A 25,277-nucleotide genomic window follows, 5' to 3' on the forward strand; every position below is an offset into this window, starting at 1 on the left:
ATTAATTAAATTTCTTTCTCCTAAAATTTAAGTAATTCTAAATACACAAAAATACACACTACACAAAAGGAAAAGCCATTAATTCATAGATTTACTTGTCTTCTACTTATTATTTGTAAGTGAAGCCTTACATCCTAGACACAGATGTGTCTAGCACTTGCTTAGTAAAATTCTTACCATCTCTTACATAATCCAAGAAAAAATGAAAGAACTTCATCATTTAAATGTTTTAAAATTTCAAATATGAGTGGTATAAAAATACCCGATTCTAGATTTACTGTAACAATAATAGTAAAATATTACAAGACTACATAGGCATATCCTTAATATTAGCTTTGATGTCCCCTCCCCTCTAATATTTTTAAAAGTTCAAGTCTTAGTTTGAATGCTCCCTGCTTCTCCCTTTTTACTGAGATAAGTAACTTTGTACTGATGGAACAAACTTCTGTTTTCTTACTTCCACACGGGAGTCTGGTTAATCTGTTCAAAAGATTTTAATATTTAATTCTATAAACACATGTGTGAATGAGATAACTTAAAACTTAAATATTTTTTCTTTGTTCTGAACTTGGAATTTAGAGCTCTACTTATAAAATTACTGACCACACTTTTCACTCATTCAACATAGCTATTGAACCCTTACAATTATGTACTAGCAGTTACAGATATAAAAGTGAATAAAAACAAGGTCCCTGCTTATGAAACTAAGAATCTAAGGTCAGGCAAGTTAGAAGGCAATTATAGTAACACAGTGATAAATAGAACTGATGTAGGCAAACACAGAAGGATAGCTATGAGAACAAAAAGGAAGGATTTGACCTCAGGACAGGGGGTCAGATCACTCAGATCCTAAAGGACTACTAGGACTGGGTCTGATAAGAAATGTGGGTAGGTGCTGGAGAATATAAATCTTAGGCAGACTAGTTGGTAATTACAAATGCCCAAAAGCAAGAAGAGTGCATGATTTCTTTATAGGAATTGCAAACAGTTCAATACAACTTATTTTCAGGGCCTAGAAGCTAAAGGGTAGGAAAGTTAAGCAAAAGCCAGATTGTGAAGGACTATTAGCCAAGTTAAGGAACTTAGGTCAGACTTCATCTTGATAATTATGTACAGCATTAAAGGATATGAAACAGAAGAATGCACAATTAACACTAATTCATATCCAGAGTCACATTTATAATTTTAGAAAATTACCACTAAAAAATATTGAGGTTGAACTGAAAGAGAGACTGCTAGCAATCCCAAGAGCTGCTACAGTCGCCCACAGAAGAAATTAGGATTTGAAGGAGTGGAGATGAAGAAAAATATGTTAGAACTCTAATGTCCAATAAGGTAGCAACAAACTACATGTGGCTACTGAGCACTTGCAATTTAGCTAGTCTAAACTGAAATATACTATAAGTGTAAAAGCATGTGCCAGATTCTGAAAACACCCTAATTTTTATAGATTGCATGTTAAAATAAAATTTTAGAGATGCTAGGTTACAGAAAATATAATACTAAAATTAATATCACGTGTTTTGTTTTTTAAATATGGCTACTAGAAAAATCTTAAATTACATTAGTTTCTTGCATTACTTTCTTTCTACTGGACAATGTTGGGTTACATATTGAGATGAACTGACAGGTCTCTATAACTAACTTGGGGGAAGGTAAAATTCAGGTTTCTGAATTTAGGTTTGAGCAACTGGATTAACAATGGTACCAACTGTTAAAGACAGGAATTATCTGAGTTTAAGGTGCTAACTGGACTTTAGGGAGACAGCTGTGTACGTAAAAGTTAGATGTTCTAAAAATGTCTAGGTTATACAGATATTAATATTTTAAGCAATTGGCATTTAAATGGTATGAAGGGCAAGGGTATAAATCCAAATATAGTACATAAGGTAGGAAGCAGGCCAGTACCAATACCAAAATCCCACCATCACCTACACAAACCTAGAAGTGAGAGAATAAGAAGAGTAGTTCATAACAGAAGTTCCAGGAGGTGAACTGTAGTGGCCTCTTTCTTCACGAAGTGATCAACTGTACCAAATGCTCTGGCCTGGTCAATATAAAGATACAGAAGAACCTACATATTATCAGGGACCACTGTCAGAGCAGTGGAAAGACAGAAGAAAAAGGCAGGTTGGAAGTAAATAAGCAGTCAATGATTATAGGCAGTGAGTGTAAACAATTCTTTCTGAATGCTTATCTGTGAAGAGAAGAGCAAGTTCACTAGAGGATAACACAGGATCAAGGGAGGGTTTTAAGAATTTAAAAAAAAAAAAGTTGCATTTGTTTAAATGCTAACAAAGCCCTAGTAGTGTGGCTTACATGGAACATAGTCCCATTCAAAAAGTCACAGGTTCAATTCCCAGTCAGGGCCCATATCTAGCTTACTAGTTCTATTCCCAGCTGGGGTACATCCAGGAGGCAACCAATGTTTCTCACATATGTGTCTCTCTCTCTGTGTCTCTATCTTCTTCTCTCTCTAATATCAATAAGCATATCCTCAGGTAAGTATTTTAAAAAGTGCTAATAAGAAAGATCAAGTAGACAAGTGGCTGAAAAAAAGAAAGGTACGTTAGGATATAATGTTCTCAACTGAAGGACTATTTTTTTGTAAGCACCAAAGATAAAATCACTTGCTAATCCTGAACGGGGAGGGGAGACCAGGCAATTTTAAGAGGTAAAGATTTAAATCAGCAACCACAAGAACAGGGAGAAAGGCTAGGAATACAGAGCAAATAGTCAAGAAAGTCTGTCCAATAATTAAGACTGAGACCCCAAATATGTATGAATGTATACATGGAATCTTTCTCCAGAAGCAATTAGTAACTCAAGTATAAGCCAACAGGTTATAGGATGCATCTGAAACGGTTATTTTGCAGAAAGAGTAAACAAAAGTACAAGAGATCAAAGGAGCTGACAAATATAATTGAAATGTTTCAGTGAACAAAAACGAAGAGGGTCAAGGATGAAAGGTAGTAAGGGAGCAAGACAGCTAAAAGACTGTGACACTGTGGTCAGAATGGCCCCTAAAATTAAGATTTTAGAAGTGGAACAAAAGTTCCAGATAATGACAAAATGGAGCCATTAAAATGATGGCTCAAGACCAATCGAAAAGATATAGGACTAACTTATTTTATTTTTTTTTTTCAGTCTGGTCACTTTTTTTTTTTTAATTAAATTTATTTATTTTTTTGAATTGATTATGCTGTTACAGTTGTTCTATTCCCCCCTCCATTCCCCTCCACCCTGCCCCCCCAACCCCACCATTACCCCCCTTTAGTTTATGTCCGTGTGTCTCAAGTCCTTTAGGTTCTATATTTCCCAAACTATTCTCGCCCCCCCATCTATTTTCTATCTACTGTCTATGCTACCTATTTTCTGTACCTTCTCCCCCCATCTCCTCCTCCCATTCCCCTGTTGCTAACCCTCCTTGAGATCTTCATTTCTATGTTTCCACTCCTGCTCTAGCTGTCCTTTTAGTTTGCTTTCATTTTAGGTGTGGTTGTTAATAACTGTGAGTTTGTTGTCCTTTCACTGTTCATGTTTCTTTATCTTCTTTTTCTTAGATAAGTCCCTTTAACATTTCATATAATAAGGGCTTGGTGATGATGAACTCCTTGAATTTGGTCTTATCTGAGAAGCACCTTATCTGTCCTTCCGTTCTAAATGAAAGTTTTGCTGGGTAGAGCAATCTTGGTTGTAGGTCTTTAGATTTCATGACTTGGAATATTTCTTTCCAGCCCCTTCTTGCCTGTAAGGTCTCTTTTGAGAAATCTGCTGACAGCCTGATGGGGACTCCTTTGTAGGTGATTGTCCCCTTAGCTCTTGCTGCTTCCAGGATTCTTTCCTTCATTTTAATTTTGGCTAATGTAATTATAATATGCCTTGGTGTGTTTCTTCTTGAGTCCAACTTTTTTGGTACTCTCTGGGCTTCTTGGATTTCTTGGAAGACTATTTCCTTTGCCAGATTGGGGAAATTTTCTTTTATTATTTGTTCAAATAGTTTTTCCACTGGTGGTTGTGTCTTTCCCCCCTTCTGGTACCCCTATAATTCGGATATTGGAGCATTTAAAGATGTCCTGGAGGTTCCTAAGACTCTCCTCATTTCTTTGAATTCTTGCTCCTTGACTCTTTTCTGTTTGTCCATTATTTGCTTTCTTCTGGTCCACTGCATTGATTTGAGTCCCAGTTTCCTTTTCATCTCTATGGGATTCCTGTGGAATTCCATTCATTTCCCTTAATTTAGCCTCCATATGTTTCTCTAGTTTGTGGCTGTAATCCACCAAATCTGTGAGGAAGGTGATGACCAGTGTTTTAAACTGTGCGTCTGAGAGTTTTGCTATTTCTTCGTCATTTAGATTTATCTCTGGGGCTTTGAGGTCTTCCTGCGACATTTTTGGTCTGTTCTGGCCCTTTAAGTGGGACAAGCGGCGCCTTGGAGTCCCAGGTCGCTGGGTTGTGACGCTGTATGTGGGGGCATGGTCAGAGCGGGAAATGGCGCGCCGCCGCCGCAGCTGCCGCCGGGCCGGTCCAACCGCTCACTCCCTCACTCGCGCGCGTCAACTCGTTGCCACCGCCTCCCCACTGTGTCGCTCCCCCGGTGGGCTGCTCGGCGGCTCACCAGGTCCAATCCTGGGTTTGGAACCCGCGCGACTGGATTCGCGCGCCCGGTCCCGAGCCCTCCTTTGTAAGTCCTCACCCAACGCCGGTTTCGCCCCTTACCGGTCAGGCTGAAGAATTTGTTGTTAGCGGACTTCCGAAAAGTTCAGTTTTCCGTGTTCTGGTTGTGTTTTGTGATGCTAATATTTAGTTGTCCCTAAACTTGGTTGTGTGAGGAGGCAGGCACATCCAGCTAAACCTCCATCTTGGCGGAAGTCCAGGACTAACTTATTGAAGGAGTATACATGGATGCTAAAAAGGCCCTAGGATGAAGATAGAACTTGGGGAGGAAAAAGGAAAACTGAGTGTTCAGTGCTATCTTTTTTACAGATTTTATTTATTTATTTTCAGAAAGGGGGGAAGGAAGGGAGGAAGACCGGGAGAGAAACATGGATGTGAGAAACATCAGTTGGCTGCCTCTCACACACCCTCAACCAGGGACCTGGCCCGCAACCCAGGCATATGCCCTCACTGGGAATCAAACCACCAGCCAGGGCTCGGTTCCATCTGTGAATAAGAAGCAAACAAAGATGTGGTAACTGATAAATTTAAGAAGTTGTTAAAGAGCGTAGGCTTTAAATAAACAGGACTTTTTAAAGAGAATGGTCTATGGTCTCAATCAGTGCTGCCTGATAGAAATATAAGGTAAATGATATATATATAATTGTAAATATTTTAGTAGGCATATTAAGGAAGAGTTAAAAAGTAAAATTAACTTTATTAATATATATTATTTAACCCAATGCATATACATTATCATTTCAACATGCAATCGATATAAAAAATTATTAGGCTTCATTTTATATGACTCATTATTTTGAATTCTTTTCTTTTATAATAATCTTTGAAGTATAGCACACCTCATTTAGAAATGTTTACATTTCAAGTAAAAAAGAAAAACAAATGGGGTTAGTGGCCATCATATTACATATATGTTTCATAGATACAGAACATTTTCATCATTGCCAAAAGATCTACTGGAGAGTCCAAACTGAAATGAATAGTAAGTAGTACCCCATATTGGGTGAGGATGTGGGGAAATAGGAATTCTGCTACATGACTGGTAATATAAAATTTAAAACACTTCCCTGTAGAGCACACAGACCAAAAGCTTAAATTTTCATGCTCTCAGATTCAACAAATTTTACTTCCACAAATTTATAACCTTGGGATGATGTAAAATTTAAATAAAAGAACACTCAACAGTGAAAAACTATAAAAACCAAGTTTTAAAGACAAGTGAACAAAATAATATATGATGGTAGTCCCATATATTAAAACACCACCCAGCCATTAAAAGTTAAGTTTTAGAAGGATAGGAAAAATAACTATACATCAAATGGAAAAACTATAACAAGTATCCCCCATTTTTTCAAAAGTTCACATTATGCCACTTTGCTTTTATGAAAGACCTACATTAGTACCTGTTTTCACTAACCAAAGAAATCCAAAGGGTTTTTACTTTTTGGAGAAAAGAAAGTGTGGGGGGAGTAGCAGTGTTTGATTTACAGTAAACCTTTACACAGGAGGTGCACACCCAGAGCCACAAGAGTGGCACTTAGAAGCTCCTTCCCCAGGGAACTACTCACTCACCATCTCAACATCAAGCTGCTACAGCTTTGAACTGTGTCTGTTAGCAGATATATTTTACCTCAATTTATTTTGTGCATCTGTTATCAAGATGTGTGCTGAGGTATCAGAAAAACCAAAGAGACCACTAAGGGTATTACACTTAATGTAAAACTGGACGTAATTAAGCATATTTAGTGTGATTTGTTATTTTGGGGGTCTGGAAACACTAAAAATTTTTCCATATAAACAACTGCTTCTTTGCTTTACACACTTCGGTTTATAAAAGGCTTCAAAGGAATACTACTTTCGGATAGCAGAGGAGACCTGTATTAGTGGGCACAATATTGCATACCTTTAAACATTTTCTTGTGTATACACTGGAGAGCAATTAAAAGAACACAGACTGGAATGGCATTAAAGAAACTGGAAAGTAAAGATCTCAGAAAATTCTCTCAATTAAAAGTAATGAGAAAACTGGCAAAATTATCACAACTTCTTCACAATCCCGGAAATTTAAAAACAAAAACAAAAAACCAGCAGCTCTTGCTGCATTTTAACTTGCCCATTCTCCCCTCCCCCCTCTCCTCCCCAGCTCCACAGTAGCCTTCAAAACCAGCAGGCAAAAATGACAGAAATCAGCAGCCATCTTCAAATGGAGGAGGTAAAATAGGCTCCTTCAAAGCCCAATTCCCAAAAAACCCTGAAAGGTCCCATGAAATAACCAAACCACTAAAATAACCAGAGATTTCAATGACAACACATAGCAAAGAAAACAGATTTTATAGAATTAGTTCCCAAAAGTCACTATACAAACAACAAACAGCAACAATAAACACTGGGGTATGGGTAGGAGAGAGAATCTGACCAGAGTCCCCACACTGTATTATTTAAAAGACCAGTTTTCTAGCAAAAAATATGAGAAATGCAAAACAAACAAACAAAAACAAGCCACACGACTGTATGGTCCATGTACAGAGGAAAAAGTAATCAATAAAAACTATCCCTAAATCCCTGGCTGGTGTAGCTCAGTGGATTGAGTGCAGGCCTGTGAACCAAAGGATTGTGGTTTGATTCCCAGTCAGGGCACATGCCTGGGTTACAGGCCAGTTCCCAGCAGGGGACGAATGAGAGGCAACCATACATTGATATCTCCCCCTCTCTCCTTCCCTTCCCCTCTGAAGATAAATAAAATCTTAAAAAATAAAAAATAAAAACTACTCACAAGAAAACCCACACATTAGACAAAGACTTTGAATATGCTCTTTTAAATATGTTCAAAAAACTAATGTCTGAAAAACTAAAGGAAAGCAGGAGAACAATGTCTGCCAATACCGAATATCAATGAAGAGACAAAAAATATTAAAAAGAACCAAATAAAAATTCCCAAGTTGAAAAGTACAGTAACTGCAATGAAACTTCACAACTTGATAGATGTAAATCTTACCTTTTAGTGTACTTGGATTAAATGTGAAAGGATTAAACATTCCAATCAACAGGCAAAGATTGGCTGAATACATTTTAAAAAACAAACAAACCATGATTCAACTCTATGGTGCCCATAAGAAACACTTTTTAGAATCACAGACATACCAGCTTGAAAGAAAAGATTTATAAAAAGTTAATAAAAAGAGAGAGTGGCTACCACAGACTTGAAGACAAAGATCATTACCACAGGAAAAGAATGCTTTATGCTGATTAAAATATCTATTCATCAAGAAAGCATAACAATTACAAACAAATATCCCCCTAACAACAGAACCCCAAAATACAAAGACTAACAAAACAGAAAGAAGAAATAAGACAATTCAACAATAACTGGATTTTAATACTTCATTTTTAAAAAATGGATAAAACAACTAAACAGAAGATAAACAAGGAAACAGGATTTGCACACTACCTTTCACATTTAATTCTTATATCTCCTTTGTTCCATGTATCTTCTCATTTATGCAAAAATATCAGAAGAAACTAAAAACTTAACCAGACACTAATGAGATTGACGACCCATAAGAATAGGTGGAACTGTGGTAGAAAGGGGAAATAAGAATAGGGTAAAAAGAAATGTAAGGAGTGAGGGAGGCTTCTGGACATACTGTTTTATAAAGTTGACTATTAACACCATAGTAAAGTTTCACGTATTCCAATTAAAAAAATAATCAATATCAGCCAGGATGTGAGAACACAAAATAAACTAGAAGAGAAGTAACAAATGAAGTTAACTGTATTTCAAATCAATAACATAACCATATTTAACAGAGGGGGAAGGGATAGAACATTAAAAATATATATTTTTTACTTTATAAGACTAAAGACAAAAAGTATATACAAATGCTATACCCTGGTAAGTAAATAAATTTTTAACAGCAATTCTGAAACTACATTTATATATACACAAACATGTAAATAAATTGTGGATAAGAGCCAGGTTTTTCACTGTTGAAGAAAGGAGTGACAAATAAGGAAAAGACTAGACTGAACCTTGTGATAGTGGACTGGAATTGGTGTATCAATAAGAATTCATGGTTTTTACATCAATATATATGTATATAGTATTTATACTCACTTTGATACATATAGAAATTAATATGGATGTGTGAATGTATGTAATTATACAATGTCCTAGATCTATCTGCTAAAGACACCTAGAAGCAATGATACCACAAGAGCAACGACCACTTTCAGTGCTCAGACCTTGCATTCTAAATACTATTCCCAAATAAAAGGAACCTGGACTCCTTGGAGAAATGACTGATTCCAAGGCTTAGGAAGAATAATATAAGATGAACCAGAAAGTAAGGAAGTGCACCAAAAAACTGATGGGGCATACTGAAAGGATGAACAGGAGCCAACATGAAATAGCTCTCAATGGTCAAATCAAGAGCAATTTGACAAAATTAATATTCACATGCCTATATCAATATTAATAAATTAGTGAATGAATGAAGAATACATAAAAATGGTTCTTTACAAAAGAATCCAATTTTTAAAATGTAGCACAATAGAAAATCACTATTAAAGCAAACAGCACAATAACTATGGTAGGCAAGAATTATTGACAGTGGATAAAAGTACAATATGATGAGAAATAAGTTATTTGAATAGAGCCCTGGCTGGTGTAGCTCAGTGGACTGAGCGTGGGCCTGCAGACTAAGGATCGCAGTTGGAGTCACAGTCAGGGCACATGCCTGGGTTACAAGCCAGTTCCCAGCAGGGGACGCAGGAGAGGCAACCATACATTGATATTTTTCTCCCTCTCTCCTTCCTTTTCCCTCTAAAGATAAATAAAAAAATGTTTTTAAAAAGCTATTTGAATAGTTCAACAAAGGACTAATATCTAAAATGTACAACTCAATAAGACAAATAACTCAACTTAAAAATGGACCAAACATTTCAACCAACCACCAAAGACACAGATGGTGAATAAGCCCACGGTTAAAATCCTCAACATCATTAGTCATCAGGAAAATGCAAATTAAAATCATGATGAGGTATTTCTACAATTCTTCTAAAATGGCTAAAATTGAGTGACCACCTCAAGAGTTGGTGAGTGTGTGAAGCAATTTAGAGTTTTCACACACAGTTGATGGGAAAGTAAACTACTACAACTATGAAGGAAAATAGTTTGGCAATTTTTGAAAATGTTAAACACACAGCTACCTATGACTTAGCTGAAGTACCAAAGAAAAATGTAATCATGTGCCACAACCAATTACTGTTTTTTAAAAAGTTTACCAAAAAAAAAGCTGGAATGAGAATATATTCAAATGTTAAGATTAGTTGTATTTTGCTATCTGGATTTGGAGATAATTCAGTTTTATAATATCTTCTGTTTTCCAAGTTATTATTGAGAAACCTGAAGCATTTCCATTTTAAAAAATCACATAGAAAGAAAATAAAGTCATGGTCACCACAAGTCAGTACGCTTTTTAAATAGATAAATCAGATGTTATTTTCCATTTCTGACAAGTTCATTAGATTGCAAAGGAAAAAATTATAGAAGGTATCACTGACAAGATTTCAATCATGATGTGAATGCAATCAAGGGAGAAAAATAAAGGCTGGAAAACTATAAAATAAGATGGACTAAAAGCTGTTTATTTGTATGTCAAATTCAACAGAATTATACACTGTAAGGATCCGTCCTTAATTAAACCAGATAACATCATTCAACACTTTGATAAAAACATGACAGATATGCTTGTCACACTGGCAGATGATAAAAGCTGAGAAAGGTAACAAAAACATCCTATGACACACTCAGAACCCAATGAAATTTAACATGGAAATATGTGGATCTAAAACGTCATTTTTCCCCTCCCCTAAAACCACAATCTGATAGACAAGGTTTCAGGTAAAATCAGAACTATAAAACAAGACTACAAAAATAAGAAGGTGGTAGGACTTTTTTCAGCCAATCAACAAGTCCCTCTAATTACTACCACCCCCAAAAGTGAAGATGAAACAATAGCAGCGTAAGAGGAAAAAGCAGAGACATCTTAGCAGACACTGCACTTCATAAATCAATAGCTACCCTAAAAGGTAATTTAACTTTGGGTCTCATTAACAAACTTATATAGCAAGCAGAATGAGACAAGATGGTTGTATGCTAATCTCCAATGATAAGATCATGAGACACTCAGTTTTGGGGTATCAGCAGGGATATGTGCCAAATAAAGTTTAGAGGTGAGTAATGATGAGAGAAGGAAATGATGGGAGAAGGAAATAACCCCCTGCTATACAAATGCTAAACTTTAAAGGAAATGGAAATGCTAAGTCTCTACAAACGACTCAGAGAGGGCTGTTCTCAAACTATTAAATAATAATATTAAAAACAAAAATTAGATTTATCTTTTTGGTCTCAAGGAGTAAATTAGAACTTCTGAATACAAATAGTAAACTTCAGGTAAGTACAAAAATAGAATAAAAAAATTAACAGTGACAGCTACTCAAAGATGAAATGCACTTCCTTAGAAAGTAGTGAGTTTTCAACTTATGCCAGACAAGCTCTGTCCATTAGAAATATAACACAAGCCACAATAATTTAAAATTTTCTAGTGGTCGTATTTTTAAAAAAGAAAAAAAAAAGCCAGTAAAATCTATTGTAATAATGTATTTAACTTGCTATGCTCAAAACATTTCAGCATGCAATCAATATAAAAATTAGTAAGATATTTTATATTCTTTTCAAAGTAGGCTTTAAAGAAGAGCTCCAATCCCATGGGACTGATATTCTTAAAAGAAGAGAAAAAGACACTAGATGTTATCTCCCCCTTCCTTTCCACTTGTGCAGAGTAAAGGCCATGTGAGAACACACTAAGAAGGTGGCCGTATGCAAGTCGGGAAGAGACCTCACCAGAAACCAAACCTGCTGGAACCTTTATCTTGGTCTTCCAGCCCTCAGAACTATGAGAAAATAAATGTCTGTTGTTTAAGCAACCCAATCTTCAGTACTCCATTATGAAAGCCCAACCAGACTAATACAGTTCCTAAGAAAATAATCTTAAAAACCTATTGCAAACCAAATTATATTATTGTTAAAATTATTAATGAAATATGGAAAATGTTTATGTATTTTTACAAACTTATTCTACAACCAAAGACTTGGGAAGTCTGCCTTGTTGAGCTACTAATCAAAATAATTTGATACCCCAAAACTATAAATTCTAATTTTACTCATATACATAACCAAAGTCTCCAACTTATATTTCATTATAAAAACAACATCCTACTCATCATCTGTACTATATACAATAAAGCCAGAAATCAGAGGGGGCTCAAAAGAGCATACCAGCCATCGCAATCCTACCCCACAAACAATATTTGTAATATTAAACAACTAATACATATAAAACTGACAGTGCCTACCCACTAAGACAGTACTCTTAAAGAAGTTCAAAATAAGGAAAAGATCATCTAAGACTCAGATAGTTTAGAAAGTTTTCCAAAATGAGTGCTTTTGATCTGGGCCTTCCTTAACAGATGATGGGACTTCCAGGGGGAGAAGAAGAGCATAAGGAGAGGCAATACAAAACATGATTTGATCTGAATAGACAGAAAAAGCCATACCAAGGTGGACCTGAAATAACTGCCTCAGTTTTTAATGAAGGAACACAGAGTCACGAAGCAATGTAAGTACAGCTAGAAATATGCCTTCCAATATCTGCTCTTATAGCTATCCTCTGGTGGGCACGTTACATTACCTTTCTGAGCCTTAGATTGAGATGATGTCTTTATGAGGTTATTGTAAGATATATATGAAATATTCGCCACTCACACACAGTGAGTACAATGTGCAATTATTAAGGCCTCCAGGCTTTTATATTGCAGGTAAGTGATTCCCAATCCTGGCTGTCATCAGAAGCACCTGGGGAGCTTTATAAAAACAGATACCTGGGCCTCAACCTAGAAATAGAGAAGTAGAGTCTTACTGGCAGGGCCCAGGAAACAGTATTGTTAACAAAAACCTCAGAAGTCTATATTATTAATAGAAAATATTTAAAGTTCTGTAATAGGTCAATTATGAAAGTAGCATTTGGGGTACTATACTCTTACAAAGATTTATTAAATGAAATGGGGACACTGGAAGCAGTAAGACCAATGAGGAAACTACTCAACAAGAAAGCCAGTCCTTTATTCATCTTGGTTAGATTCTATTTGTTAAATGGAATCCACTAGTGAATGACGAACTATACTTAGAACACTCGCTCTTCAATTCAAAAAACTTAATGGAATCCCTCAGCCCTACCTCAAAACATCTAACAGATTCAAATAAAAGTTTCCATCAAGCACAAAATTCTTCCCCTACTCCCTTACTCCAGACCAGTACTAATTAATGTTGATAGTACATTTATCTCATATAATATGATGTGTTTAGCAAGTTTGTGGTATTACTTCTCATTTCCTCCATGTTGACCAAATACTTAATTTTCAAAAAGATAGGGGCTGCAACTTTTTAGCAAGTCTAAAATTACTCCAAAATTTCAAAGAAGAGGAAAAAAGAACTACATCTACATAATTATCTTTTTAACAGGACAGCACCATGGTCAAATGCAAACTTAACTTCTGGCGAGTCCCACAGCCAGCTAAGTTATTCTAGTTATCTCGTCTGCTCTCAGCTGAATGAATCACCTCATAATGTAAGTCCTAGTTGTTCTGTGTTAGGTCAACTTTTATATTCTAATATAAAACCCAAAACAGAACTGACTATAAAGTTCTGTCTAGGATTACTAATTTCATCTTTTCTGCCAAATTGTCTTGTTTCCAAACTTAGGGTCACTCTTCTCGGCAAAAAGAAAACTAAGACTACAGGTTGTCCTCTGAGCATGTATGATCTTTGCAAATTATACGATGACTACATATTTTGGTTTTTGAAGTTCTTTTCTATTTGCATCTTATTTTATACGCCCACAAAACATGAAACACTTCTCCTTTATTTTCACCTAAATCGAATATAGCATTTCACTTAGCATTTCAACTAAATAGAATATAGCTGGAAAACAGAAATGGAAATCTAACTCAATGCTTAGTAGCAAGAAGAACTTTCATACAGAAATGAATCAGGAAATAAAAATTGAGCAACTAAATCACAAAGATTTGTAACAACAAATTAGATAGGTACAAACTTCAAACATAGAGGAAAGTAGATACATCCATAGAGCAGAAAAAGGTGAAAAGAAATGTTAAAAAAGCAAAAATAACGATGGTACTGCATTATTTAATAGTCCTATATTATATATGTCACAGCACAAAACCAAATATTCCCGATCATGCTTTTAATAAGTTCAGTATATTCTTCTGAAAATAAGGAAGCTAACCAGTTTATATATAAGAAATCTTTCTCCAGTAATATTAAGAAACATAAATTAAAACAAGTTAATGTACTAAACTAACAAATACCCCAGGAAGACAGAAGAGGTTTGCTTAAAATAGTCTTTAAAATAATTCTAAAATACTGAAATTACAACATAAAATGGCTAGGCAAGTTAGAATATCAACGCTGAATACCATATACATATTTAATACATGTTTAATCCATATTTAATTCTGATAGGTCAGGGGTATCAACTCATTTCCATAGGGATCCACATCAGCCTCACAGTCACCTTCAAAGGGCTGAATGTAATTTTAGGACTGTATAAATGTAACTACTCCTTAATTAGAGGCAACGAGGTGCTGGGCCGGACAAAACAAGGTGGAGGGTGGATTCAGCTGGTGGGCCTTGTGGTTGCCACCTGTGATATAGGTTATTGCACCAAAAGCTATATTAAAGATGATAAAGTGAGTATCATCTTGGTTCTGTATCAAATTTAAGAATTTACAAAGTACGTTTACATATATTATCTCTTAATAGATAATTCACACCACAAGTTATCAACTATAATGGTTCATCAGAAGTAACTAAAACACTCAAAATGCGCACTTTTGAACCCCCACTTCACACCTAGTGTTTCCAATGCCTGACCACGATTAAGATCCACTAACAAACCACTAATTACAACCATGAAAAAATATATATGTAGTTTAAAAAGAACACAAATTAACATTTAGTGATTGATATAACCTAGTGGATTTCCCCCCTCCTGGTTAATTTGTTTAAATTAATCATGAAAGGAACTAAGTATACTTATGAAACTTTTCAAAATTAAAAATAGTTTAAAATGTTGATGCTTAAAGGTATTCAATATTTTAGTTACTGAAAACTTTTTCTTTGTTTAGATCACCTCACATCCCTGAATGCTACATGTAACAAGTGAAGCAGAACCCTGGTTATTTTAATAACAGTATTAACAGAAAGCACTGGGATAAAATTACTATGAATGTTTTGCCCCCACTTAACAAATAATGATGTTACAGAAAATATTTACAATATTCTCTAAAACTAATTGCCAATCTATAGCAAAATCTTCCTCAAAAAGAACTCTGATTACAATCCAATGGACATAAGGATACAAATCTGAATACTTAAAGATACAAAATGTCATTGTATAAAGAAACACTAGCATCATTCTTGGTTCCAAACAGCTACTGATGTGAAATATACCAGGAGAAACTTTAAATAAGTAAACATATTTAAATACTACTACTATTTTAATACTACTCAAGAAACCGGTGACTTCAGTCTGTCTTACTTTGAAGGGTGCAGAACTTTCACATGAATCACTTATTTCCAATTTCCTTCAACTCTACTCACCAAAGCAAATACCAACCAAATCTTAAAAACTAAAATTAAAATTTCAAACAAAAACAGTACCAACAAATTAAATGACCAAACTACAGTATAACTTTTGTCTAATAAGGCATATTCAAATACTAACCATAAAAATGCAAAGCACAAATTAGTAAGTTTATAATAATCTTAAAATGTTTAATTTCCATTCCAGATCTCTCCTATTATTGAGACTACAACACATGACCACTAAGAAAGTTCCCCAAGCCTCTCAGTTTTGCGTTTTAAATTACCTATTTCAAGGAATGGTACCGTACTTACTCATCACCCATACATTCCAGAAAGCTCAGATATTTCTGGATTCATTACCCACCATTTACATCTCCTCACATACTACACACCTCACAACCACCCCCTGTACTTCATGTCTTTTGCAAACCCCTAGTTAATGTCCTTATCTTTTAGTCCTCAAACTGCTACCTCAACCTTCCTTAATTCACCGGCCCCACCTTGGTGCTCTCTTTCCCTACAGAAATTATCATGATGCTCACAGTTACCACTCTTCTTTTAAAACCCTTCAATAAAGATTTTTTTTAAATCCTCAACATAGCACACAATACCTCTCCTTACCTCTGTAGCCTTATTACTTACACCGCCATGGTTTCTCAGCTTAGAGTAAGTTATCCTTCCTCTGCCAAATCACTTGCCCCTACCTTTAGAGATTCATCTTTTCCAGTTTGGAAAAGATGTCCTTCTTTCTATTCTCCCCACTGTATACCTACTTTAAAATCATATCACAAATAATTTACCAAGTAAATGCCAGGTGGGAAATATAAAAGTGAACAAAACACAGTCCTTGACTTTGAGAAATTTATAATGGAGGCAGAAAAGTAAATACTCAATTGCCATATTTTTTTTAAGCTTAGATTTGAAAGCTTATTACATGCCAGGCTAAGAACTTGCCGTGTATTATTATCTCATTTAATTTTTCAATAACATTAGAGTTCTTCTTTACAGAGAAGGAAACAAAAAGTTTTATTTGCCCAAGGTTCAGTTAGGTTTTTTAGACATGAACCCAGGCCTGACTCTAAAATCCAAGCTCTTAATCACCATGTTTTCTATTTCTACTGTCACAGCATTTAACTCACTTTCCCTAGTTAAGACATATATTTGTTAAGTGAATGAACTTCAGTGTTGAAATCCTAAGCCAGTAACCGCTATCAGTGCTACTGCTTTAATTGATAGTGTCTTGTGTCAAGGAGTTAGTATCTGAGATACTAACACATGAGAAAAGATCAATGTCCCAAGTTACTCATTATGTCATAGTTTATGTAGCAAAATCTTGGATGCATTAAACAAAATCCTGGGACATGTTAAACAAATCACAGCCTATCCATATAGTTATGTGCCACTTAAAATGGGGATGTGTTCTAAGAAATGAAGTTAAGCAATTTTGTCATTGTGTGAACATCAGTGTGCACATAAACAAACCTTAGACAGTGTACAGCCTACTGCACACGTAGGTTGTACAGTTTAACCTATTGCTCCTAGGCTAAACCTGTATAGCATGTTGCTGTACTGAATCCTGTAAGCAACTGTAACACAATGGTAATTGTGCATCTAAACATCTAAATGTCAAAAAGTTACAGTAAAAATATGGTATTACAAGATTAAAAATAGTACATCTTGTACAGGGCACTTATATAAGGGGCCCTGATCGACCTCACGCATGAAGTTCATTAATTCTGCTCTGGAAAATACTAACCTAGTATTATATAATATTTTGCAAAAATATTTAATAATATGCAAAAATTAATTAAATGATAAACACACACAAGCTACCTAGGTGATTCTGATTCCCAAGTTTGAAAAATACTAAGTATTAAGTGGTAGGAGTTCCAGGAAGAAGAATGGACTAGATGGCTAAGAAAGTCTTCTTGCTTCTCCATTTCCTACAATCCTCCCATGGCTCTCCATCACCCAGGGCAGTGGTCCTCAATCTGGCTTTGAGGTGAGCTCCTCTCAAGCAGTAGGCCCCAGGTCTCTCTAAGCATACCTGCTATTTGAAGTACACAATAAATGAATCCAAATAAGGCAAAGATGTAGGGACTTACAGTATTTTAAAGTCTTTCCTCCTCACACCAAGACCTCCACCCCCTCAAGTATTTTTACAAACTTTTTAAATCACAATCTTTAATAAAAAAAGTTATATCCCAAACAAGACCTATAAAACAAAATTTAAACCCCAAAACTGTTTACTAAGTGCAATGTATTACTTTCTATTTCTTCCCCACTTTTCGAAAAGGATCAGTAAAAATCCACAAAACTGACTTCAAGACCAACTAAGAGGTCTCAACTTGCAGTCTACAAAATACAAAACTCCACTGTAGAGACCAACAGTCTGCATTTAACAGTATGCTCTCATCTGGCAGGACTAACCTATAATCATGCTACCTTAAAATTCTTCTTTGCAAAAACACGTTTTTTTCTAATGTTTTTTCTACATCAGTTTCATTGTACAATTAATCTTGTTACTTACAGCTCAAAGTTAGTACATTAAAAAAGAACATGCCAAAAGTTCTGTCTCAAAATTTAGTAAAATGCATAAATGTTAAAATAAAAATTTTCAACCTCTAGTAAAAAATTGAAGATAGCTTATTAGCTCAAAATGTGAAACACGGTTCTCAACTGGTCATTTCGTAGGTAAAAATACTCTTATTGGTAAAACCCAGAGTAGAGCACATGGTGAGTATGTATGCCTACCATTAAATTACAAGAAGTCTGAAACCAAAGTGCTCTACCACTATCTTCACTCTGACTGGTCCTGTCATCTGACCGTCCCCATTCAGGAGACCTTGGAAACCACAGATCTACTCTTCCTCCTAACCAAGCTTTTTTTTTTTTTTTTTTTTTTTTTTGCGGGGGGGGGAGAGAAGATGTGGAGGGGAGCATCTGTCTGTTGCTGTTAACCCTCCACAATTGCTTTAAAGTCTGTCAGGAGTCCTACCTTGTCTCAAACTTGCTTAGCAGTCCTGGCATGGATTTACTTAAGATTATTTCTGTGGGGGAAACTCCCATCAATCCAAGTAACTTTTATAACAAACTTGTGAAACATAACCTATTGATAACACTACCTTTCATGTAGTTATGTACTGAATACCTTATCTCCAAACAAAACCAGAAACCAAAATCCTTAACTAAATTACAAATATATACCTTTTCTGTAAGTTGAAATCTACTTGATAAACACAAAATGAATTTCTGTAATCAGTTATGAACTTCAGTTCTATAAGCCTAAGAGCACACGTGATATTTTTAATAACTGTTCGAAGAGGACCTCGCTGCATCATGTCCTCCCATCGCAGATGACACGATGGTGCCATGCAAACCATCTACGCAGCGTCCACATTCACCCCAGCTCCCCTCGACTCTCCATCCCCTGGCTCCACCCACACAACAGCTGGGCGGGATGCGAGGCCGTTTCCTGCCCCCCCGCCCCCCCCACGCCGAGCCCCCTTCCCTTGCTCTTTGGTGGAACAAGGGATCCAGGCAGCGGTAACAGCTTTGAAACTGCTGCTAACATGCCAGGTACCCCCCTTCGGTCTACGGGGCTTCCATGAATTTCATTTCGTCAGTATCTGTCGGTACACCTGACGCCTAGAAGTCTCCCCTCAGCTCACTCACAACCTTGGGGGGCGGGCGAGGGGAGGCCGACCGTACGCATCAGCTGCAAGTACAAAAATACATAGAACCAGTAAGGCGCTTTTGAATCTGCGCCGCTTGTTCCTTTAGATTCTCAAGGGCATTCAATAGGATACTTTCCCTTTTATCAAAATAGAGCCACAAGAATTCTTAAAGTTTAGAGCTGAACTGTAAACAATAAACTCGCAAGAGTAAGTTATTTCAGTAACCAAGCCAGCCCCTGATGTCACAAAGTATTTCCCATGCACAACAAAAACCCAGATTTGAAACAGTGTGCTCTCACAGTGCAAACAGCACATGAAAATGTGTTAGAACGATCTCCGTGACTTATTTCCTGCTATACACCCAGAATGAGATGGAACTCGGCAGTGGAAAATGTGAATGAAATGGCCTTGCTCTTTTTCCAATACGTGGGGGAGGAAAGAAAATGAAAGGGCTTCTTGAGAGAGTAACTGAACACACTGACATATTTTCTAAAGATCACTCCCTTAAACATCCCCGGGCCTTATCTCCATCAGGGGCCCTCCCTTTTGCAGCGACCCTTCCCACCTTTCCACTCCTCGGGAGGGCGCCCTTCTCTGGCGTTCTTCCCCTTTTTCCTTAAAAATTAAGCCCAAAACCAGGCTCCCATTCCCCCGTCCTCAAGCCTCGTCAGCCCTCCACCGGCCCCCTGGGCCGCGCCTGGGGAGAGGAAACCCCGATCGGCGGGGAGAGAGCAGGCGACGCGGGTGCCTGAGCGTTGCAGCCGCGGCCGCCGCCTTCCCCGCAGCTGCAGCACGGCGCATCCTTCTTCCTCCCGCCCCGCCACCGCCCTCCGGGACCGGCCCACCCACCCCGACCTCCTCGCCAGGCCCGCGCCCACGAGGGAAGCTCGCCACGGGCTAGGCGGCCGAACGCGGGGGAAGCGGAGCCGCGGGAGCCGGCGGGCCCAGCGCAGACGACCCCCTCGGGCTGCTCCCTCGGCGGCGCCGGAGGCCGCGGCTCGCGTTCCCCCGCTCCCCCGGCCTGCGCGCCGCGGCACAGGAAATGCCGCCGCCGCCGCGGCTTTCCTCACGTTCAATTCAAACTGTCACCGCCGCCGCCTCCCCTCCCCCAGGGTCCGCCGCCGCGCCCGGGGCCCGCCGTCGCCCCCACCCCACTCCTTCGGCGGCTGCCCCCGCCTCGCCTAGGGGCGTTCCCCCAGCCCGGTCCCGCGGCCCCACAGCCCCCCGCGGCCCGAGCAGCCGACCCGAGCCGCGGCGGCCCAGAGCTGAGGCTCACCCATCGTGCTGCTGTTGACGCTCCTCTCCTCAGCAGCAGCGGATCTAGCACTGACCGACATCCCCTCCCCCTCCGCGACTAGCCCGGGAGCGACGCAGACCGCGGATTCTCCAAAGGCGCCTACGCCAGTTCCGCGGCGTAGCCGCCCGGCGTCGCTGCCCCGCTTGCGCAGCCGACAGCAGACGGACTCCTCCTTGGACTCTCACTCGACTCCAGCTCCCTCCGCCGCCCCCGCCCCCTTGGCGCAGGCTTCCGGGCCGAGCGGAGGCAGTATCTGCTCTCGCGAGATCACTCCTTCCCCGCCTCGCTGCCCTGCTCCATAGTGAGCATGACTTCATTGGCGTTCGCACTATTTTGCTTTTCGGGTGCAGCCGCCATGTTTAAATTTGCGGGGTTTGACCCCTCGGGGATCACGGGTAGGCAGGCCTCTGTGCAAGTCTCTTCAACATGGTCTCTAAGTTTTAACCACGTTACATTTGTCAGTGAAAACCCCGAGGACGGCGAGAAGGAGTGGCCGGTGGGTGCGAGGGTGGGGTTTTGCCCGAATTAAAGATGGCCGCCGTGAGTGCCGCCCCGCGCCTGTTCACGTCACGTTTTGAGGAGGTGGACGCCACCCGGTTGGCTTTAGCGCCTATTTACGGAGTTGGCGTAAGGCAGAGAGGCACCGCTGGAAGAGGCCAGACTAGGGAGCGGCGCCCACGGTAGGGGCCTTGTCCACGCCTGAGCTCCCAGCTACTGACCTGGCGGCTTTGTGAGTGAAAGGAAGAGACACTCGGAGGCAAGTGTCTATGCTCCCCCCATCCAGCCCGTTTTCTCCGCTGCCTGGACTCGGGTATGAAAGTGAGATTAGGCCCTGGTTGCCCTGACATTCTCCTAGCGCTGTCATTTGGTGGCCGGGCACAGCCAGGGGGTTGGCTGCTGCAGCTTCCACTCCACGGTCACACTGTGTCGTCTCCCCTTCTGCCCGGGTCGGTCCTCGTGGAGCTCACACTCTAGTTCAGGGAATGAATGGGCTAACCTGGGACTCCTGGGTGACAGAGTAATCAAGGGTTAAAGTGGCGTGGCCTAATGGAGCAGTGACTGTCCCTCGGTCACTGCTACCTCGGTTAAAGTATTGGAGCCATCTCCAAATGCTTTCTAGCGAAAGTAGCTTCACTTGGCTCAGAGCAACCCGTGGGTGCTTCTGTGCCTTTTTCCTGAAAACTAATGTCTGCCTTTGTTGTGTAGTTCACGCACATGTGTTACTTTTCCTGTTAAGCTGCATATTAAGGAATTACATGTCTGTGTGAGATGGCATAACTGTGTTCATAGCAGCATTGCTTATATTAGTGAAACAGTTTATCCATTGCAGAAGAAGAGATGGATAAGTTACATTGTTGGGCAAATTGACATGCGCAGTGTGCGTGCTAAATGGATATTAATGAGCTAAAGCTCCCAGTGTTAATATAGAGTCATTAACATAATATTGAGAGGGAAAAAAAGTTGCAGTAAGACAGACGTATATGGTACACCATAAATAAAAGTTTAAAAACTGAAAATCATGAGGAAATGATGGACACCGAATTCAGAATGATGCTTACTTATGGAGAGGAAGAGGAGGGAATGTAATAATAGCGCTTACTTGTATCTATAATGTTTTCTTTTGTGCCAAAAATGTGGCAAAACCTTAAGGCTAGGTGGAAGATACATGAGTGTTAAATTGTAATCATTTTTCTATACTATTCTATATACTCGAAATGTTTCCAAAGTAAATTTCTTTTTAATAAAGGACATTTTATCTAAGGAAACAGCTCGTTTTGTGTCGTGATATCTACTATTTCCTCAGTTTTCATTTGCTCCCTTGTTTCTGCTCAGCAGAGAGTAGAAGCCATCAGAGAGGAACCCCAACAACTTCCTGTCCTCACAGGCATTGGCCTACCTGCACCCACCCCTCCCCACCCACTCCACCCTGTCAGACAGCACTGCTTGCCAGGTATCAGCCCCACGGAGGCACAGAGTTTCACCAGTGTTCTCTGTATTTCATCTCCGTATTTGATGCCTGTCCTCTGGATTCTGTTCCCTCCTGTCTTCCCGAGAACATCCCTCGGAGGATTATTTATTTGATGCTTCTAGGTTCTGTACCTACCACTTGCTGAGAGTCTCCACAACGTCGCGAATAACCTCCATGTTCAGTCCAGTGGACCCCTTTTCTTGTGTTACTTGACCTCTGCAGCATTTGACACCAGTGATCATGGCCTGCTGCATTTACAGCCCTTGAATTGTGAAACCACACTTTCCCGGCTTTTTCCTCTGGCTTCTTTATGTTACAGTATTTTAACTTCCAGGGCCTCCCTCTTCTGCCTGTCACTTAAATGTCCATGTGCCTCAGAGTTGTGTCCTGATCACTTTATTCCTACCTCACTTCGTATGCTCTCCTTTTGTGGTCTCATTCACTTCCGTGGGTTCAGTGACCATCTCAATGCCAATCAATGACTCCTAAATATAAATTTCTAGTTCTCTTCCCTTGCTACACAAATCTACATACCTGACTGCCTTCAAGATATATGTGCTCATGTTCCGTGGTGTCACAAAACAATGTATCCCAAATTAAATCCTCATTTTCAGTACACTTGTTTTTTTGTTCTCAGCCTCTAAATGGTATTATCAATTCAGCTGCCTCAGCCAGAAATAGGGGCTTTATATTGAGCCCCTTCCCTGTTGACATCAGAAAGTCCTGTGAGTGTTTCCTTCCCATTTAGGTCTGATCTCATTTCTCTCCATCTCTACTACTACTCCTCTTCTCACTGGGCCAGCATTCTCTCCTGCCTCACCTCTCTGCAGTAGCCTTTCTGCCTAGTTCCTCCCTAACTCACTCTTCGCTTTGTACCCAGACTGACCTTTCCAAACTTGAACTGTGTATGTCAGTCTCCTGTTTACAGTCTTCAGGCTTTCCCTTGGGAAACTTACATGGAACATTTCCTCATTTCTGGCCATCTACCATGCCTTGCTCTCTCTATAAACTCTAGCAAGCCTTGCTGTTCTCTCTGTCTGGGACACTTCACTCTTTTGGCACTTGGATTTCTTACCTGGCTTTCATTTCAGTCTCAGTTCAGCCATCATTTTCACTACAAGCCTTCCCTGATTTCCCCAAACGCCCAAATACCCCCTTACTGCACCCTCCCTCCCGTAGTATCTTGTATTTACTCCTATGGTGGCCCAGTTTTATACATACTTGTTTCTTTTTAAAGTATTTGCAATTTTTTTTGAAGTATTTTATTTACTTTTAGAAAGAGGGGAAGGGAGGGAGAGAAACATCAGTCATTGTATGGTTGCCTCTCATGTGGCCCTCCCTGGGGACCTGGCCTGCAGCCCAGGCCTGGGCCCTGACTGGGAATTGAACTGGTGACCCTTTGGTTCATAGCCTGCGCTCAGTCCTCTGAGCCACACCAGCCTGAGCCATACTTATTTCTTTCAGTGGTGTTGAAGCTCCTTAAGAGCAGGGACTCTTGTCTTGTTCAGCTGGGAATCTCCAGCACTTAGCCCAGGGTCTTGTATTCATTATTTTATTCAGCAAATATTTCTTAAGTCATAACTGGGTACTAGACACCAGCACAGTGGCTAATGTGTGGAATGGGGAACCCTTGGGGAGGTCTCTGAGAAGGAGATCCATGAAGTCAAAGTTATTTTAATTCTAATACTAAGATTTCTTTTAAAAAAATCTTTTTGGTTCTCATTTGCTCATGAGCATATAGTGCAGTTCCAGAGATTACATTAAGTATAATATGTGCAACACATTGAATGTAGAAACTCATAACTAATTCAGCTCATGTTAAGCCAGATATTAAAGGGATTTGCAAACATGTAAAACAATGGCACTATTCAAACTAATTTCTTTTTGTTTTGGAAGATATGGTCATTTTTCATTAAAATGTGTCATTTATATTAACATGTAATGGATTTATTGTTATTTTTAATGAACAAATAATATTTTTAAACTTTCTCAGTTTTAATTTCTAGTAAGTATTAATAAATATATTCCACATTAATAAAAACTCTTTGGGATACTCAATAAGTGGTAAGAATGTAAAAGGTCCTGAGCCCCAGTGTTTGAGAATTGCTGCACTAGTGTGGGTTATATGTATGTTCAATGTAGATGTGGTGAATAACTAATGAATGTCAGTTTGCCAAAACTCCGGCACACGGCTACTTAACGTTTCTTAAGCAAAACGTACCCCCCCCCAAATGCCCAGAATATGTGAATAGGCAAAAATATACCCTTTTATCTAAATTTGCATATGTGAAAGTATGCTTTAGGTGAATGTGCTTTGTAAACTGCTGTATTATACAAATATTGCTGTTTTGGTAATTGTCTATGATAAATAAGGACCAATGTTCTAGCTTTGTCAGTAGAGCAAGAATTACCTATTAAAATCTGATAGTTGACTTGAAGATGAGAATTTTTATAGCCAGCTATGTCACATCATTGTAATTTATATAGTTCATAAAACAATTTTAAGGATAGATAGTAGATATTGCCCTCAGTTGTTTAAATGAGAGAAGGGAAGTGATTTGTTCAAGGCTTCAGAATTTGTAAGAGCCCGAGACAAGGTTCAAAGAACTCATGCTTTTCTAATACACAAGACCCCAGGTGAGGAGACTGGCTTCTCTGTTGTCCTGAATCTTGTGTTAATTTGTCGTTTGCTAGACTTGGTCCGTTGAAAGGGTAAGAAGGTTTTCACGAACTTTTACCTTTAGTTCGAGCAGAAGGACTTGTGGGTGGGGTTTGGTCTATAACAAGGTTCTCTGTGAGAGCCACCTCCTGACTGACAGTATAAATGAGATGACACTTCTTAAGAACAAGTCTGTCCTGTTTTCAACAGGGACAAAACTTAGCAGACTAGTTAGGTTGGGTGGCAGAGGTGAAGCCTGAGATTTCAGATGT

The 25,277-nt window shown here is 38.9% G+C and overlaps 1 protein-coding gene across 1 annotated transcript in view; it reads right to left on the reverse strand.

The window, feature by feature from the left end:
* Positions 1-20,587, reverse strand: part of SEPTIN7 (septin 7) — an 87,434-nt gene extending 66,847 nt beyond the window's left edge. The window contains exon 1 of the mRNA XM_053661649.1: positions 20,357-20,587. Within this exon, the coding sequence (XP_053517624.1) occupies positions 20,357-20,417 (61 nt within the window). The 5' untranslated portion in view covers positions 20,418-20,587. The remainder of the gene's footprint in view (positions 1-20,356) is intronic.
* Between the last annotated feature and the right edge of the window lie 4,690 nt (positions 20,588-25,277).

The sequence above is a fragment of the Artibeus jamaicensis genome, unplaced genomic scaffold (assembly GCF_021234435.1).
Source record: "Artibeus jamaicensis isolate MK-2021 breed Jamaican fruit bat unplaced genomic scaffold, CSHL_Jam_final contig_1016, whole genome shotgun sequence".
In the NCBI taxonomy this organism is placed as follows: domain Eukaryota; kingdom Metazoa; phylum Chordata; class Mammalia; order Chiroptera; family Phyllostomidae; genus Artibeus; species Artibeus jamaicensis.